General features: G+C 45.9%; 1 protein-coding gene across 1 annotated transcript in view; it reads left to right on the plus strand.

Moving 5' to 3' along the window:
• The window catches only part of LOC148143086 (uncharacterized), a 260,306-nt gene that overhangs the window by 150,547 nt on the left and 91,836 nt on the right, over positions 1-17,923 (plus strand). Inside the window, exon 4 of the mRNA XM_087973994.1 lies at positions 6,526-6,530. Coding sequence (XP_087830120.1) covers positions 6,526-6,530 — 5 coding nt within the window. The remainder of the gene's footprint in view (positions 1-6,525; positions 6,531-17,923) is intronic.

The following is a 17,923-nucleotide window of genomic DNA, read 5'->3' on the forward strand; positions in this document are numbered from 1 at the left end:
CCCATTCTTTTCCCCTGCTTTTGATTTTAGCAAGCAGTCTGTCTGAAGCTGCTGCAGGAAGAGATGTTTTCTGATTCAACAGATGTTTCTGGCTGACTCTAAAGCTTCAGGGAAAATAGTACCAGCGTATTCAGCCTCTCCCTGTAGCTCAAACCTTGCAGCCCTGGCAACATCCTTCCAAACCTTTTCTCAACCCTTTCAAGTTTTACAATGTCTTAAAAAGACGTCAACTTTGCTCGACTAATGTGGGAGAATTTTCTGCATGACGCGTTCTGTCTGAAAGAGCCCTCCCCTGTGCTGTGACAGAGCTGCAGTGACTTTCAAAAGCCTGACAAATGCTGTTGTCAGTCAAAGATTCATTGGGAGAAGCTTCTCAATCACATCTGTAAATGGAGAAAGTGTTTTTAATAATGAGACATGAATAAAGGGCTGCATTAATCATTTGTTCTGAAGATTTACTCATACATCACAAAACAGAGCATATGAACCCGGTCACAAGAAGTCTACGGGAATATAAGACACCACTGCCTATTTCCTGACCATGGACATTTTAAATGAATGGGGTGCCATTCGTTTTAAGATCAGGTGAACTTAAGAGGCACAGCATTGGCTTAGAAATGAGAGATCCTTGACACACGCACAGCCAAAATCATCACTGCCATTATTATCAAATTAGAATTTAGGCTGGATAGGCTGGGATGTTTTTCCACTGGAGCAGAGGAAGTTGAGAGGCAATATTTCCAAACCATGAGGGGTAGAGTTGGGTTAACGGTAGCTGTCTCTTCCCTCGGGGGAGGATTTCAAGAGCAAGGACACGTTTTTATGGTGAGAGGAGAAAGATGGAAGAAAAGATGTGGGGCAAAATATTTACAGAGTGTTGTTCGCCTGGGGAAACAGCTGCCAGTGGAAGTGGTTGAAGCAGGTACATTAACAACATTGAAAAGGCGTTTCAACAAATACATGGATAGCAAAGCTTTAGAAGGATATGGGCCAAGTGCAGGGAAATGAGGTTAGTGTTGACAAACATTTTGGTCAGCATTGATCGGTTTGGGCTGAAGGACCTGTCTCTGTGCTATAGTACTCGATGACTGGCGTCTCTTTGTAACTCTGACAGTGTTGAGTTTCCACATGAACCAGGAAAAAGTGAGGACTGCAAATGCTGGAGATCAGAGTTGAGAGTGTGGTGCTGGAAAAGCACTGCAGGTCAGGCAGCACCCGAGGCGCAGGAGAATCGATGTTTCAGGCATAAGGACATCCAGATGAATATCTCACTAAATCATGCTGAATAAAATCTGATCTCATTCGTCAACTCTGATGTGGAGGTGCTGGGGGTGGACAGGTCAGAAGTCACACAACACCAGGTGAGAATCCCAATAGATTGATTTGAACTCATGAGCTTTCGAAGCACTGTTCCTTCATCAGGTGAAGTGATGAAGGAGCAGCACTGATGAAGGAACAATGCTCCCAAAGCTTGGGATTTCAAATAAACCTGTTGGACTGTAACCTGGTGTTGTGTGACTTCTGACTTCAACTTCTTCAACTACGCATTCATGTTGTACTTAATGGGATACTTTATCCAACTCGGTATAGTTAAATCATATCGCTTGGAGGGGTTCATTTGAAACCTTCCAGGAGGTGAATTCAACAAGATTGAATTATTCAAAGTTACTCAATTCTAAACTTACCTCAGGACCAGTAGTCATAGAAGTACAGCGCGGAAACAAATCCTTCAGTCCAACTCGTCCACGCTGACCAGATATTCTAAATTAATCTAGTCCCATTTGCCAGCACTTGGCCCAAATCCCTCTAACCCTTTCTATTCATGTCCCCAACCAAATGTCTTTTAAATTCTACCAGCCTCCTCCACTTCCTCTGGCAGCTTGTTCCATACACGCACCACACTGCATGAAACGTTTTCCCTTTAGGTCCCTTTTAAATCTTTCCCCTCTAACTCTAAACCTATGCCCTCTCGTTCAAACTGTTAAATCACTTCTGATGGAGATGTCAACGTTTCGGATAGAACCCTTCTTCAGTCCTGAGGGGTAATACCTGAAATGCTGCCTTCTCCACCTCCTGGTCTGCCTGCCTTGTTGTGCCCAGCCTCCTGCTTATCTATATTAGATTCCAGCATCTGCAGTTTTTTATTTTGTCTCTAACAAATGGTGGAGCAGAGTCGATGGGTCAAAATATCCTAACTTCGGCTCCAATGGTCTTGTGGTCTTAGGTTTGTGCGGGCCCTGGGCTCAATGAGCAGCAGCGCCCACTGGAAGCAATATTCACAGAACCATAGAATCACGACAGTGTGGAAACAGGCCCTTCTGACCAACAAGTTCAGAGCGACCTTTGAAGAGTAACTCACCCAGATACATTCTCCTACCCCATCACTCTGCACTTACACCTAACTAATGCACCACACTTACACATTCCTGAACACTATGGGACTATTTCGCTTGGCCAATTCGCCCAAACATGCGCACGTTTGGACTTTGGGAAGACACTGCAACACGCAGAGGAAACCCACGCAGACACAGGGGGGGAATTACATGCAAACTGCACACAGACAGTCACCCTGAGGATGGAATCAAATCTGGGTCCCCGGCGCTATGAGGCAGCAGTGTTAACCACGGAGACACCACCCCCCCCCTTCCCCCTCCACTCCCCCAGTAGAAAACAAAAAACCCTACCAACTCTCCCACTACCCCCACTGTCAGAAAGGGCAGGAGGTTCAGTCCTGGGAGTGACCCTCAGCAGCGTTACCGGCAGAATCTGATTGTTGGGAGCATTGGTGCCTCCGCTGGTGCTTGTCCAAGCTGCAGGACATTGTGAACGCCTGTCCACACTCGGGCCAGGCAAACGGCCTCCCCCCAGTGTGGACCCGCTGGTGCGTCAGTAGAGTGAAGGAGACAGCAAAGCCCTTCTCGCACTCGAGGCAGGTGAACGGCCTCTCTACAGTGTGGACCCACCGGTGTGTCAGCAGGTGGGAGGCCTGGGTAAAGCCCTTCCCGCACACAGAGCAGCTGAAGGGCCTTTCCCCAGTGTGGACCCACTGGTGCTTCAGCAGGTCGGAAAGCGTGTAAAGTACTTCCCGCAGACAGAGCAGGTGAATGGCCTCTCGCCGGTGTGGACCCGCCAGTGGGCCAGCAGACCAGAGGAATCGCTGAAGGCCTTCCCACATTTGGGGTAGGGGAAGGGTTTTTCACCGGTTCTGGACCCGCCGGTGAATCACGAGGTGGGAGGAGCGAGTGAACACCTTCCCACAATCGGGGCAGCTTCCAACCCATGTAAGTACCACATGGGAACTGACAATTTTTAATGCCATTGGATTGCTTGGACAGAACATTGGCTGGTGAAATTGGCAATATAGCTGTCTCGGACCATGTTCCAGTGTAATTAGATGGTAAAATCAAGAGTGGTGGAACGGATGCACAGCACTGGTGCATGGACCCATTCCTGTTAAGGGATAGCAAATTTGTTGAGTACATCACAAGAGTTCAGAGCCTTCTGGGATATCAACTCGGGTACGGCCAGTAATCCGGAAATACTGGAGGAGGCCACTAAGGCATATTTATGAGGCCTGATTATTTTTTATTCAACGACTAGAAGGACGCAGAGGAAGGAGCAACAACAGATGTTGGAGACCCGTCTGCAGATAGCTGAGGAAGTATAATATAATAGGCCGTCACTGGTCAAGCTGCAGCTCTCCGGGCTGCTCCCAACTGATTGCACACACTGGGAAAAAAAATGTATGCTTTGCTCAACAAAGATTGTTTGAATTTGGAGATAAGCCAGGTAGATATATGACGAGAAAGAAAATGCTTCCCAATCTATTATGTCTGTTAGAGAGAAGGTTGGCACAGTTACCCGTGAGTTAAAGAAGATTAATGTTAGATTTAGGGAATACTTTGCAGGGTTATATCGGTCGGAGGGAGATGAACACAGTGCAGCGAGAATGCAGGCCTTTTTTGAGATCCTGCACCTCCCTAGTAAAAACGCGGAACAGGTTTCCTTTTGAATACGCCTTTGACGATACAGGAGGTGCAGGATGCAATAAAGCATCTCCAAGGTGGCAAAGCACCGCGGTCAGATGGATTCCCAAGTGAATTCTATAAGGAATTCATAAATGTGTTGGTGGAGCCACCTCTGGGGATGTATAGCTATTCATATGCACAGGATTAGGGAGGCTAGTATCTCCCTCATTTTAAAGAAGGGGAAAGAGCCCGAAGAATGTGCTTCATACAGACCCATTTCACTGTTGAATGTAGATTTTAAAATTCTACCCAAGACGCTGGCCCTGAGGTTGGAAAAGGTGTTGTTCTGTATTGTGAAAGAAGATCAGATGGGTTTTGTTAAGGGCCGTAGCTCCTCCAACAATATCAGGAGGGTACTGAACATGGTGCAGGTATGCCAGCAAAGGTTGATCCTGGGTTCAGTGGCCTCCCTAGATGCAGAAAAGGCATTTGGCCAGATAGAATGGCTGTACCTGTTTGTGGTCCTCAAGCGCTTTGGTCTGGGGGCAACCTTTGCGAGATGGGTGGTGGTGTTGTATAATGATCCTAAGGCAGCAGTCATCACAAATGGCACTAAGTCAGATAACTTTTATACTGGGAGAGGTAGTCGACAGGGATGTCCTCTTTCACCGCTGCTATTTACCTTGGCAATTGAGCCATTAGCTGAGGCTATCAGGAGGGATCCTGAAATAGTGGCGCCAGGAGTGGGAATGGGGGAACATAAGATTACCCCATATGCTGATGACGTCCTTTTGTTCTTGGCCAATCTGGAGGAGTCCGTTCCTCGATTGATTCAAACAATTAATTTATTTGGCAGTTTTTCGGGCTGCAGGATCAACTGTACAAAATCAGAAGCCATGCCGATGGTGGGTGGGGGGGTGGGTGAATTAGTGGAGGTGCCTGATCTGAAGGATGGAATGCAGTTCCTGTTTAGATGGTCGTCAAAAGGGTTTTTGTATTTGGGAATTTATATTACCACTGCCTTCCACCAGCTGTATAAAGCTAACTATGTACAATTACTGGAGAGGATAAAGCAGGATTTGCAGCGATGGGACGGATTACCGTTATCATGGTTAGGCCGAATAGCTCTGATTTAAATGAATGTTCTTCCTCGTCTACTGTACCCCATGAGAATGCTCCTGTTGTTGCTACCGAGATGAGTATTACTGAGGCTCAATCGTTGGCTAGGTTCTTTTATTTGGTGTCGCAGCCGCCCCCTAATTAAATTTACCAAATTGAAGCTCTCATAGGGTGAGGAGGTGTGGATCTTTTGGACTTGAAGAGATATCAAATAAGCGCTTTCTTAGCATATGTGGGTGACTGGGTACGGGGGGACTCGGGGTCGATTTTGCTTGACGTTGAAGCATTGCAGTCGAGATGTCCCCTAGTTAATCTATTATTCGTTGATAAGATGAAATCTGAGACTGAGCAGTGTAAGAGTACAATCATTTTAAATACAGTGAAAACCTGGAGGATAATGAGGCAAGACAAGGGCAATTGGCTGATGACCTCGCTGATTACCCCACTGGTGGCAGCCCAAGGATTTAAACCTGGGGCAAGGGACTCCGGCTTTAAGTCATGGGAGAATAAGGGAATCTCCTGTAGGGAAGATTTATTCGAGGGTTAGGTCTTGATTTCATTTAGCCAGCTAAGTCAGAAATATGCATTGTCTAATAGGGACCTTTTCCGGCACTTTCGGCTAAGGGATTATATACAGAGGAAGACCACGCTCCTGGCTCAGCACTACAGGACAAATGTGGAGTAAAGAGTACTCTGGTGTACAGGCGCTCTTTCAGTTAGTACGTTGTATCATTTACAGAAGGGACGTACCTTAGGGGATGTGGAGGGACTCTCCAGGATGTGGAATCGGGAGCTAGGATAGGATATTTCATTAGAAGCATGGCAAGATATATGGGAAATGAAAGGAAAATTTCAATATGTAACAAAGCACAGGGCATGCAATTGAAGATTTTACACAGGGCTTATGTGGTGCCAGAGAGGAGCATCACCAGGGTGTCCCAAATGTAAAATTAGTATAGGCACTCACACACTGCTGTTGGTCATGTTGTAAGATCCAGAGATACTGGAGTGCTATAGTAAGGGAGCTGAAGGACATCCTGGGGGATTGAAGTTAAAGTGAATCCGGTATTTCTTCTTCTGGGGTTGCTAAATTTGCCTTCTCTCAGAGAACACAGGAACAGACTGTGTAAGGAAGAACATTTTAATGAATTGGATGTTGGAAAACCCCTCAGGGCTTATGGGGTGGCATATGCTGATGATGGAGCATCCCCCCCAAGATGACCTCACAAATATGGTGCACCACAAAATAGTAGTTTTACAAGACGTGGCGGCCCTTTCCAAATTATATTGATGCAGACTGATCAGCAGTATTAATTAGAGCCGTGGTATAACTGTGGGAATCAGTCTGGGCGCTCATGGGGCCCTGGGAGGGCAAGGCTGGGTGAAAGGAATACGGGTGCAATAACTGGTACTCCCATGGATTGGAGCCTTAATGGAGGTGTGGTGAGTGAAATAGAATAAAGTAATGTGATAGAATTCAAATTAACTTAAATTATGTTTAATTTTATTTGTTTTCAGTTTGATTGTAGCTCAGTTTAAGCTAAGTTTGTTCTTGTAGAATAATAGTTAACTCATTATTAATAGTATCATAATATGACATTGTTGTACTGCTATTTTTCTGTATTTTGGTATTGTTCTTTTTTGTATATAGAGGTCTTGTGAGAGATTTGAAAAAGTTTCGAATAAAAATATTTTAAAAAAAATTTTCACCTTCCCCCATAACTATTTTTGACATTGAAAAGTCAGATGAACTCAGCTTTGAATATATTCAATATCTCCCTAACTACAGGAAGGCATCCCCACTTTGAACTCAGTTCCTCTTGCTAATATACCACTTGCCTTGCTGATTGCTTGCTGCACCAATGTGACAACTGGCATTGACTGGAGTAGAAAGCCTGAGCAGAAGGTAGCTGAGGCACGTTTGTACATCCACACATCATTCCTGATGAAGGGCTTTTGCCCAAAACGTTGACTGTTCTGCATCTCGGATGCTGTCAGACCAGCTGTGCTTTTCCAGCGCCACAATTTTCGACTCTGATTTCCGGTATCTGCAGTCCTCACTTTCTCCACATCCCTATATATCACAATTTAAACAATGTACCTCCTTTCTGTTTTTATTTCATGGGAAAGGCTATAATTTCACACTGCGTTACTACATTTACCATGTGTTTGCCAATTAAGACACATACCTGAAACAGCTTTGCTGCAAGTCAAGAACTGAACACCAGAGTGAAAAAATAAAATGGAAAAAGGGGTGAGAACAGTGTGTTGTACTCACAGATGTTGGACAGAGGAAAGAAGTTGCAGTCTGGGATGAAGTTCAATCTTCATTCATAGAGAGAGGAGCAGCAACACCTTCACAAGCGCATGGTCCAACTTCCGCATTCCGACAATAGTGAGGAGGCTCTCAATGGCAGGAGGACCACACTCCTTCCGGTCCTTCAGGGTCGATCAGAAGAATATTGAGTGCCATTTCCGCTGACAGCAAAGAGCATGCGCAGTATTTTGCTGACACCAGCGTACATGCGCAATGCTTCCTGACATCGAGAAGCATGCGCAGTATGCCCAGTGGAGATGCTGGTCCAACTGCCAATCGGAGAGAAGAAAAGGCTGGAGCCTACTTCTTTTGTTTTCCTGGAGCTCAACAGTTTATTCCTTTTGCATTTTGTCTGGCTGCTCAACTTTTGAATGTCTTTTCCCCAGGGTAGAGGGAATCCAAAACTGGAGGGGCATAGGTTTAGGTTGAGAGGGGAAAGGTTTAAATGAGACAGAACTGGTAACATTTTCATGCAGAGCGTGGTATATGTATGGAATGAGCTGCCAGAGACAGTGGTCGAGTCTGGAACAATTACAACATTTAAGAGGCATCTGAACGGGTATATGAATAGGAAGGGTTGAGAGAGATATGGGCCAAATGGTGGCAAACGGATCACCAGATTAATTTAGAATATGTGGTTGGCATGCACCGAAAGGTTTGTTTCCCTGCTCTGCAACTCTATGACTCTATTTCTACTTAATCTGAACCAACTTCACAAGACGAGTAATTGGCCATTCCATCCGTACAGCCGGCCCTCAACTGGGGCCTAATTGCACAGATTTCAATGCAAGTTTCAGAAAAATGTCTGCAGCGTTTTTTAAAAATAATTGAATTTGCTTTCAAACTTTACTGATGTTTTTGTAAATATCATTTTAGCAGTTCTCAATGTTAAAGATCAGCCTTTCTCACACCACACCCTCCCATTTCCCAGGTAGAGTGATCACCAACCGCTCTCTCTCTCTCCTTAGAAGGGCTGATACAGTGATCAAAGAGCGCTCGAGGCACAAGAAAGGATCAGGGTGGGGGTGCGGGTAGAGAAATTGAACAGGAAACAGAGGCTAGGGGGAAGAGAGAGAGAGAAATGGATACGGGGACAGAGCATTGGAATTAGAGAAACCCTGGGGGTGCACAGGGTGGGGGGCAGAGCGATTGTCAGAGAGAGAGAGAATGGGGTTGCAGAGTGTGGGGAGAGAGAATGGACGTGTTTCAGTGGGTGGGGAGAGAATGGAAGGGGCAGAGGGTGGAGGAGAAAGAGAGCTACAATGAATGTTCGGAGAGAGTCGGGGGAGAGAGAGGGAATAGATGGAGAGCAGAGGGTGGGGGAAGAGAGAGAATGGAGGGGGCAGAGAGTGGGAGGAGAGAGAATGAGTGTAGGGAGAGGGACTGGATGGAGGAAGGCAGAGGGTGGACGAGAGACTGGACTGGTCAGGGGGCACAGGGTATGGCGATAGAATGGACGGAGGTGCAGTGGGTGGCATGTGTGTGAGAGGGGTGAAGCTAGGGATAGCGAGAGAGAATAGACAGGGGGCGCTGTGGGCATGATTGGGTCTTGATTGAATGGGGAGTTGGTGAATGCGTCCCACCCACTCCCAGCATCCCCTTCTTTGCACATGTGCAGTGCAGATTATTGTGAATGACGCGAGAGAGAATCTGGAGCGTGAGCGCAATTACCCTCAGATCCTGGCATCAGCAAACCACTGCCTTTCTGTTTTAAAAACTAAATAAAGATGTGGGCAATATACTGGGAATGGCAAGAAGTGAGTAAGAAACTGAACCGAGAGTAAGCGCTTTCTGGTGAGGGGAGCTGGGCAAAAACAGGAGGATGGAAGGATGAATTCGAGTTGGAATCCATTGAAAGGTGGAGGAAATGGGAGACAGAGATTTCGGGTAGGAGATAGGGAAGGCTGTTGGGTACAAACTAGAATTATCTTTTCCTGCCCTGCACTGACAGCAATGATCTGTTTTCTCAAGGTATGAGCAGAGGAGGATTTGCTGTTCAGGCGTGCACAAGAAATTTACTCAGGGCCTGAATATCAGCAGCGTTTAAATCCAGGAGGGGAAGTTATTTCAAACATCAACGTGACTTGAGAAGCCCCGCGATTCCACGCAGCCTGCGTGGGAGTGTTCCAGGGTTCTAACTGTGCAGAGAACTTTAACTCTGTAGCGAAATGTGGACGAGTGTTTTCGCTGAAGACGAGCCCTTCTTTTGATCGTTGAAGCTGCTGAGACGCAATGACCCCTGTACCGTGGAAACTCTGTGGAAGCAAATTCAATTTCCCAAACGGGTTGGAGTGTCACCAGGACTGGCATGAAGCCAATCGATTCCTTCAATCCTGGAATGAAGTTAATCGATTCCTTCAATCCAAGACTGTGGGCGGCGTGGCAGCAGCTCAGTGGTTAGCACCGCTGCCTCACAGTGCCAGGGATTTGAGTTCGATCCCACCCTCAGGGTGTTTGTCTGTGTGGAGTTTGCACTTTCCTACCACCCCCCAATCTCTGGGTGCTCTGGTTTCCTCCCAAGATGCGCAGCTTAGAGTGGATTGGGTGTTCGAAATTCAGGGATTCGCTGTGGAGGTTATTGAGTGGGATGCTCTAAGGCGGCGGGGGGGGGGGGGTCAGTGTGCATTGTTGGGCCAAAGGGCCTGTTTTCACAGTGTAGGGGGTTTGATGATTCCCCCAACGTGTCTGCAGCCTGGCTTCCAGCTGCATCTCTCTGAGGCGAAGGTCCTCCAGCATGTGTGTTCCCTAGTTTCCAGCACCCAGAACCTCCCAACATCTGCAAATCGAAAGACAAATCCCACCCTGCCCTCTCCAATGTGTGCTATGTAACTGCTTATTCAGTTTTAGTGGCCCAGCAGAGGCTAGTATCCAAGTTCGGAACACATGAGGATGGCATCAACCAGGACCTTGGATTCATGTCACATGACAGGTAACCCCACTTCACTGTCACGCGCTCTCACACCCACACAAAGCACACACTCTCACATTCACACAGATCCCTCCCTCAGACACACACACAAATACACCCTCTCACAGGCTGATACTCTATCACTCACACACTTTATCAAGCACGCACACACTCACCCATACTCTCATGCATGCGCACTTACATATAAGGCTTTAGTGTGATTTTATATTTGCAAATACATTGTGCGCTTTTTGAGCCAAATACAATCTACAGGCAGTTAATCCATGTGAGATTTTATAAATTCCTACTTTGGAAATAGAACCAGTCTCACTCAAGATTGGGATACAGACCTTCAGTTGTCTCGAATGTGTCTTCAAACAAGTTCTGGGATTTACATATTAATGAACCAAAACCTGCAACCCATTCTAAAAGATGAAAGACTTCACAACAATCTAAATTTGGTCTATATCATTTCTGTTGCATGAAACTGCGATCTTTTGTTATAAATTCTCCTACGATCCTGTTCCACAAACACCTGATGAAGGAGCAGTGTTCCGAAAGTTAGTGCTTCCAAATAAACATGTTGGACTTTCACCTGGTGTTGTATGATTTTTAACTTTGTTTCTTGTGAATACATCCCACACCTCCAGGTGCTGCCAGTAAACCTTACAATGTCGATGAAACGATGCAATACCTGCAGGGATGAAAAATTTACAATTTCTAATGATATAAGCTACTCATTCACTGCTCCTTCTGATACACGATATTGGAAACTTAGTGCAAGAGGTTGAAAGAAATGAGCAGTTTTAAAACAAAAACCTATTGGATCTCATAGCTTTCATTGACAGTCTGAGACTGGGGTTAAGTTCAAGTAACCTTTATTGCCACCCAACTTTGTTACAGCTTCAGATCTCCACAGCAAAAAAAGTGCATGAAAAGAAGCGTTTTTTTAAACAGCTCAAAGCTCACACACTCCTCCCAACTCCACTTCCTTTACTGTTGGTCAGCACCGAGTTGTCCCTTTATAATTGGATCCTTGGTACAGCCTTAAGCTGAAGGAAGTATTGCCTCAGTCAGCAATTTCAACCCACACACTGTATCCATTTAAGTTACTCCCACTCATTTGACATGGGGGGGAGGGGGCAGTCAATGGTCAACCATGCTGCTGTGGGTCTGGAGTCAGGTGGACGCCAGACCGATAAAGGATGCAGTTGAGATGACTGAGTGAATCCTTTCCCACAATGGCAGTTTCCTTTCCTAAATGGGACACGAGTGAATTAGATGGCAGTTTCTACCCCCCAAAATGGTTTCATTATTAGATTCAGAACTCCAAATTTCTGAACGAATTCCAATCCCACTATCTGCCTCGGCTGGATTCAAACCCCGGGAATCCCCGGAACTGGGTTGATAGTCCAGTCAATAATAGCACTCGGTCGTCGCTCCTTCAATCCCCCTGCAATGGCACGTGAACTCAATAGACAATAGGTGCAGGAGTAGGCCATTCTGCCTTTCGAGCCTGCACCACCATTCATGATGATCATGGCTGATCATCCTCAATCAGTATCCTGTTCCTGCCTTATCTCCATAACCCTTGATTCCACTATCTTTGAGAGCAATATCCAACTCTTTCTTAAACGAATCCAGAGTCTGGGCCTCCACTGCCTTCTGGGGCAGAGCATTCCACACAGCCACCACTCTGTGGGTGAAGACGTTTCTCCTCATCTCTGTGCTAAATGGCCTCCCCCTTATTTTTAAGTTGTGTCCTCTGGTTCGGGCCTCACCCATCAGCGGAAACATATTTCCTGCCTCCAGAGTGTCCAATCATTTAATAATCTTATACGTCTCAATCAGATCCCCTCTCAGTCTTCTAAACTCAAGGGTATACAAGCCCAGTCGCTCCAATCTTTCAGCATAAGATAGTCGCTCTATTCAAAGAATTGACCTCGTGAACCTACGCTGCACTCCCTCAATAGCCAGAATGTCTTTCCTCAAATTTGGAGACCAGAACTGCACACAATATTCCAGGCCAGCATGCTATTAGCTTTCTTCACTACCTGCTGTACCTGCATGCTTACCTTCATTGACTGGTGTACAAGAACACCCAGATCTCTTTGTACTGCCCCTTTACCTAACTTGACTCCATTTAGGTAGTAATCTGCCTTCCTGTTCTTGCCACCAATGTGGATAACCATACATTTATCCACATTAAACTGCATCTGCCATGCATCTTTCCACTCAGCTAACCTGTCCAGGTCACCCTGTAATCTCCTAACATCCTCCTCACATTTCACCCTGCCACCCAGCTCTGTATCATCAGCAAATTTGCTAATATTACTATTAATACCATCTTCTATATCATTAATATATATTGTAAAAAGCTGGGGACCCAGCACTGATCCCTGCGGTACCCCACTGGTCTCCACCTGCCATTCCGGAAGGGCGCCATTGATCACTACTCTTGTTTCCTGTCAGCCAACAAATTTTCAATCCAAGTCAGTACTTTGCCCCCAGTACCATGCGCCCTTAGTTTGCTCACTAACGTCCTATGTGGGATCTTATCAAAGGCTTTCTGAAAGTCCAGGTACACTACATCCACTGGATCTCCCTTGTCCATCTTCAGAGTTACATCCTCAAAAAATTCCAGAACTCGCTGGTGGCTCCGCAATTGGGAGGAGCGGGTGAAGCCCTTTCCACACTGAAAGCAGATGAACGCCCTCTCCATGATATGGACCCTTTGGTAGATTACAGTGTAGATGTCTGAGTGAACCCCTTCCCGCACACAGAGCATGTGAACGGCCCCTCTCTGGTGTGGATCGGCTGGTGCCTCCACAAGTTGCCCACATGACTGAAGCTCTTCTCGCACTTAAGGCAGCTAAACGACGCTTCTCCGATGTGGACCTGCTGGTGGGTCTGCAGGGTGTAGGAATCGACAAATCCCTTCCTGCACTCAGAGCAGGTGAACGGCCTCTCCCCCAGGTGAACCCACTGGCGTTTCGGGAGGTGGGATGCATCGATGAATCGCTGCCCACACAGAGAGCAGGAGAACGGTCTCTCCCTACTGTGAAACTGCTGGTGTGTCTACAGGTGGGACGACTGAATGAATCCTTTCCCACAATGGTGGCAGATGAATAGCCGCTCCCTGATGTGAACTCGCTGGTGTGTCTGCAGGCTGCACAGTCAACTGAATCCCTTCCCGCAAACTAAGCAGGAGAACGGCGTCTCCCTAGTGAGAACGCATCTGTGGGTGTCTAGCCCCAATGGGGAAGGGAACCCTATCCCACAGTCCCGACATTTCCATGATTTCCCCATGAGGGGAGCATTCTTTGTGTCGCGCTCACACATTCTCTCACACAGACAAAAGCAAACATTTCTTCTCGAATTGAATGGCTGCTGATATTCAAGCCCCATTGATTCAAGTGGCTCTGTCAGATGATGACGTATCATTTGTTTTCAGATTTCTTTCTGCATGTCTTCCTGCAAAAAGAATCACAAATTGAGTGATCACTGTCAGTACTGTTAAATGAACATAACATCGGTGGCAATTCCTGTAGATTGCTAGATGAGTGCTGACCATATGTTATGCAGGACGCAGAAAACCCTCATGCAACAAGATAGCCTTAAGTGTGTATGGAGGAAAACGTAATTTAGATCGCAATGACCTGGAACAAGCTGTCGACAAAGGTGTTGGAAATGGAGCTGAATCAAGAATATGATCATGAAATGTCAAGGCTGCTTGGGAAAAGAAAGCCAGTGAAGTTACTGAATGACTTCCTGCTGTCCTAGTAAATTAAAAAAAGACAAGAAATATGGAACGTAACTCCATTACTGCATTAGAAGGTGAAAAATCATAGACACAAAGTTTTTATAACAGCCAACAATATCAGATATATACCATATGAAGCAACATATGTCTTCCTTTGAAATCAATGTGCCAATCCCTTAAATACTGCTCAGTTCCATGAGAAACTACCCTTATAATTCTGAACATGAGGAAAGAAGGAAACCTTTTCCAGGGTGCAAACTCTATACGTGCCAAACTGAGGGAAAACACAAGGAAAATACCTTTGAGAGGGACAGAGAGCATCTGAGCAATCCATGGAGTCACTCCAGTTGCTACAAGTGAACAGTCTCCACCCCCACACCACACACGCTCCCCCCCCCCCCCCCACCCCCACGCCTGTCTCTCTCTCTCCCCCTCCCAGGTTGAGGAATGGAAAGGGGGAGACATTGCTTTGCTCCCAGATGTTGCCCAGAGGGAGAGAGTTTCACTCTGAAATTGACAGGGCTACCTCCACGTTGAGACGTCCACAATGGGGTGGGAACGCATTGCCCCTGCGCTGCCCTGCAGCTGAGGCACATGGGGAGGGGAGGACACTTTGCAAACTCCTTTCGATCTCCTCCACGTCAACGTGGTTTGAGTTCAAGCAAAGCACGGGGTTTAATGTTAGCTTTACACTCTCAGAATCCAACACTCTGTGAATCCAACACTTTACTCCCCACTCCACTCCATGGAAATACCGATTTGAGAGACTCTAGAGTTGGAGTTGCTACCATACCTGCTGTAAGGGGTTTGGTAGAAGCTGTTTATTTTAATGAACCATTTCAATTTAACTTCATCCTTGCCATTCAAATACTAATTTTACACAGAGGGTGGCTGATGTGTGGGATGAACCTCCTCAGGAAGCGGTGGATGCGGGTACAATAAAAAGACATTTGTTTTAGTACATGAATAGGAAAGGTTTGGAGGGATACAGGCCAACAGCAGGCAGGAGAGACTGATTTAGTTTGAGATTATGGTTGGCATGGACTGGTTGGACCAAAGGTCCATGATCATGCTGTATGACTCGATGGTAAGTTCATAGTTCCTTGAAAGGGGAGTCGCACATAGACAGCATAGTGAAGAAGGTGTTTGATATGCTTGCCTTTATTGGTTAGTGCACTGGGTGCAGGAGTCGGGAGGTCATGTTGCGACTGTAGAAGACATTGGTTAGGCCACGTTTGGATTATTGCATGCAATTCTGGTACCGGTGATCCCACCCTGACACACCATAAACCAGAGATAGTGACTGAAATTGACTCTGATACAAAATCAAATCATTAGATCGCTGCAGTGCAGAAAGAGGCCATTTGGCCCATTCAATGCATTGTGTACAGGCGTTGGGAGGTCATGTTGTAGCTTAATAGGACATTGGTTCGGCCACTTTTGGATTATTGCATTCGATTCTGGTCTCCCTACTGAAGGATAGGAACGATGTTGTGAAACTTGAAAGTGTGCAGAAAAGATTGATAGGGATGTCGCCAGGGTAGGAGAGTTTGTGGTATAAGGAGAGCCTGAATAGGATGGGGCTGCTTCCCTGGAGCGTCGGAGGCTGAGGGGTGATCTTATGGACATTTATAAAATCATGAGGGGCATGGATAGGGTGAATAGGCTAGAGGAAGTGGTGGAGGCTGGTACAATTACAACATTTAAAAGGCATCTGGATGGGTGTGTGAATAGGAAAGGTTTGGAGGGATATGGGCCAAATGCTGGCAAATGGGACACTAGATTTATATAGGACATCTTGTCAGCATGGATGTGTTGGATCAAAAAGTCTATTTCCGTGCTGTATATCTCTATGTCTATTTGATAACAGATGCTTTATTTCTGTTGATGTAAATATTGTTAGGGAGAGAGAATTCCTCAAGTAGGGGATGATAAGAATCCTGGGAGACCCCTAATTCTGATTTACTATCTAATGAACACACTTTAAGCGCCAAATGTGCATTTATGTCTCATTTTGTTTCATTTTTCTTGTTTTATTCCCTGCTCCAATAACTCTCTCAGTCTGGATGGTTCTCAGGCTGAGAATATTGTGTATTGGGCCTTGATCGACTGAATGTTTTATTGCTCTGGAAGGTGTAAAAGGGGCTCAAAGTTTCAGCAGAAAGCCAGCTGAGCTGAGGACAGACAACATCTTACTCTGTAGGAACAGGGAGAAGAGGACAGAGACATCAGGACCTGAAATCCGAGCTGACACCAGAGTACCATGTTGTTAGTGCTTTGATTAGCAGTGCCAACCCTCGACCTTTACCTCGCTTCATATTCAACTTGAATGCCACGTACCCCCTCAATATTCAGATCCAATCCTTGTCATCATGAAGCCATGTCCCTGTAAGGGGTCTCAGATCATAATTATTCTCTTCAATGTGTGCAGTCAATTCATTCAGTTGTGTTACATTGCAGCACACATTCAGCCATACAGTCTTCAGTTTCAATTCTTGTGTTCTGAAGAATCCAGTTTTGATTGATTAGATTCGATTCCCTTCAGTGTGGAAACAGGCCCTTCGGTCCAACAAGTCCACACCAACACCCTGAAGAGTAACCCACCTAGACCCATTTCTTTCTGATTAATGAACCTAACACTATGGACAATTTAGCATGATCATTTGACCTGACCTGCACATCTTTGGACTGGGACATTTACTTTCCGTGTCCCTTTCTATCATTCTCTGATGTTCATTTCCACATCACCACATTGCTCACCTGCCTTGATACGGATTGGCCATGAAAAATGCATGTTCATACATTTGCAGCAACAGAAGCAAGAGTAGGTCATTTGGTCCATCGAACTACTCCACCATTCATTAATATCATGGCTTATCTATCCATCGTCTCAGCTCCTCATACCTGCATTATCCTGACTATCCTAAATTCACCTACCATACAAAGTCCCATCGAACTATGTCTTGAATATGGCTGCTTCTACTGCTTCTTTGGGCAGAGAATTCCAATGGTTCACCACTCTCCGGGAAAAGCAGTTCCTTCTCCTCTGTCTTAAACCTACTCCCCCTAATCTTGTGACCTAGTCTCACTCACCAGCAGAAATAACTAGATAGGGTGGGTCTGGGTGGCATGCTCGTCGGATGGGTCAGTGTGGACTTGATGGGATGAATGGCCTGCTTCCACGCTGTAGTGATTCTATGATTTACCGCAGTTGTGTTTGCCATGGACCACAGCACCAGAACTTCCCACCTTCTGCAAATCGAAACACAAGTCCCACCCTGCCCTCTTGTACGTAGGTTATCAAACTGCTTAATAATTTCCAGTGAATCCAGCCCACGCCTCCCGCTGCTGCCAGTAACCTTTACAAAGCTGATGAGACAATGCTATACCTGCAGTACTGAAAATCATAAGGCTTCTAACGATACCAGTTACTGATTCACCACTCCCACTAATGGACAGCATTGGAAATACAATGTTGGAGGCTGAAAGGAATGAGCAGTTTAAAACAAAAACTCACCTAACCCTTCACTAGGCTCCTTACTCAGCACACTTTACTTAAATCACTTCAACTCCACATTGCAACAAATTCCCACTTTCCACCAATATCCTGAATGTCCTCACTCACTCAGTTGCTGTCTCACAAATGAAAGATTTCATTGTAGCTTCTGCTCCCAGTAAGGACAAAACATCTTTGAAAGCTGCTTTGAAAGTCCAGTCTTCACAATGACACTTCTGCTTTCCTTCAGTCCAAATTGTCCGTGCTGAACAGATATCCCAAATTAACATGGTGCTCATTTGTCAGCACATAACCCATATCCCTCTCAATTCTCCCGATTACCAGATGCCTT

This window comes from Chiloscyllium plagiosum, unplaced genomic scaffold (assembly GCF_037043375.1).
Source record: "Chiloscyllium plagiosum isolate Xiang-an unplaced genomic scaffold, Cpla_swu_hap1 HiC_scaffold_27, whole genome shotgun sequence".
NCBI classification, from domain to species: Eukaryota; Metazoa; Chordata; class Chondrichthyes; order Orectolobiformes; family Hemiscylliidae; genus Chiloscyllium; species Chiloscyllium plagiosum.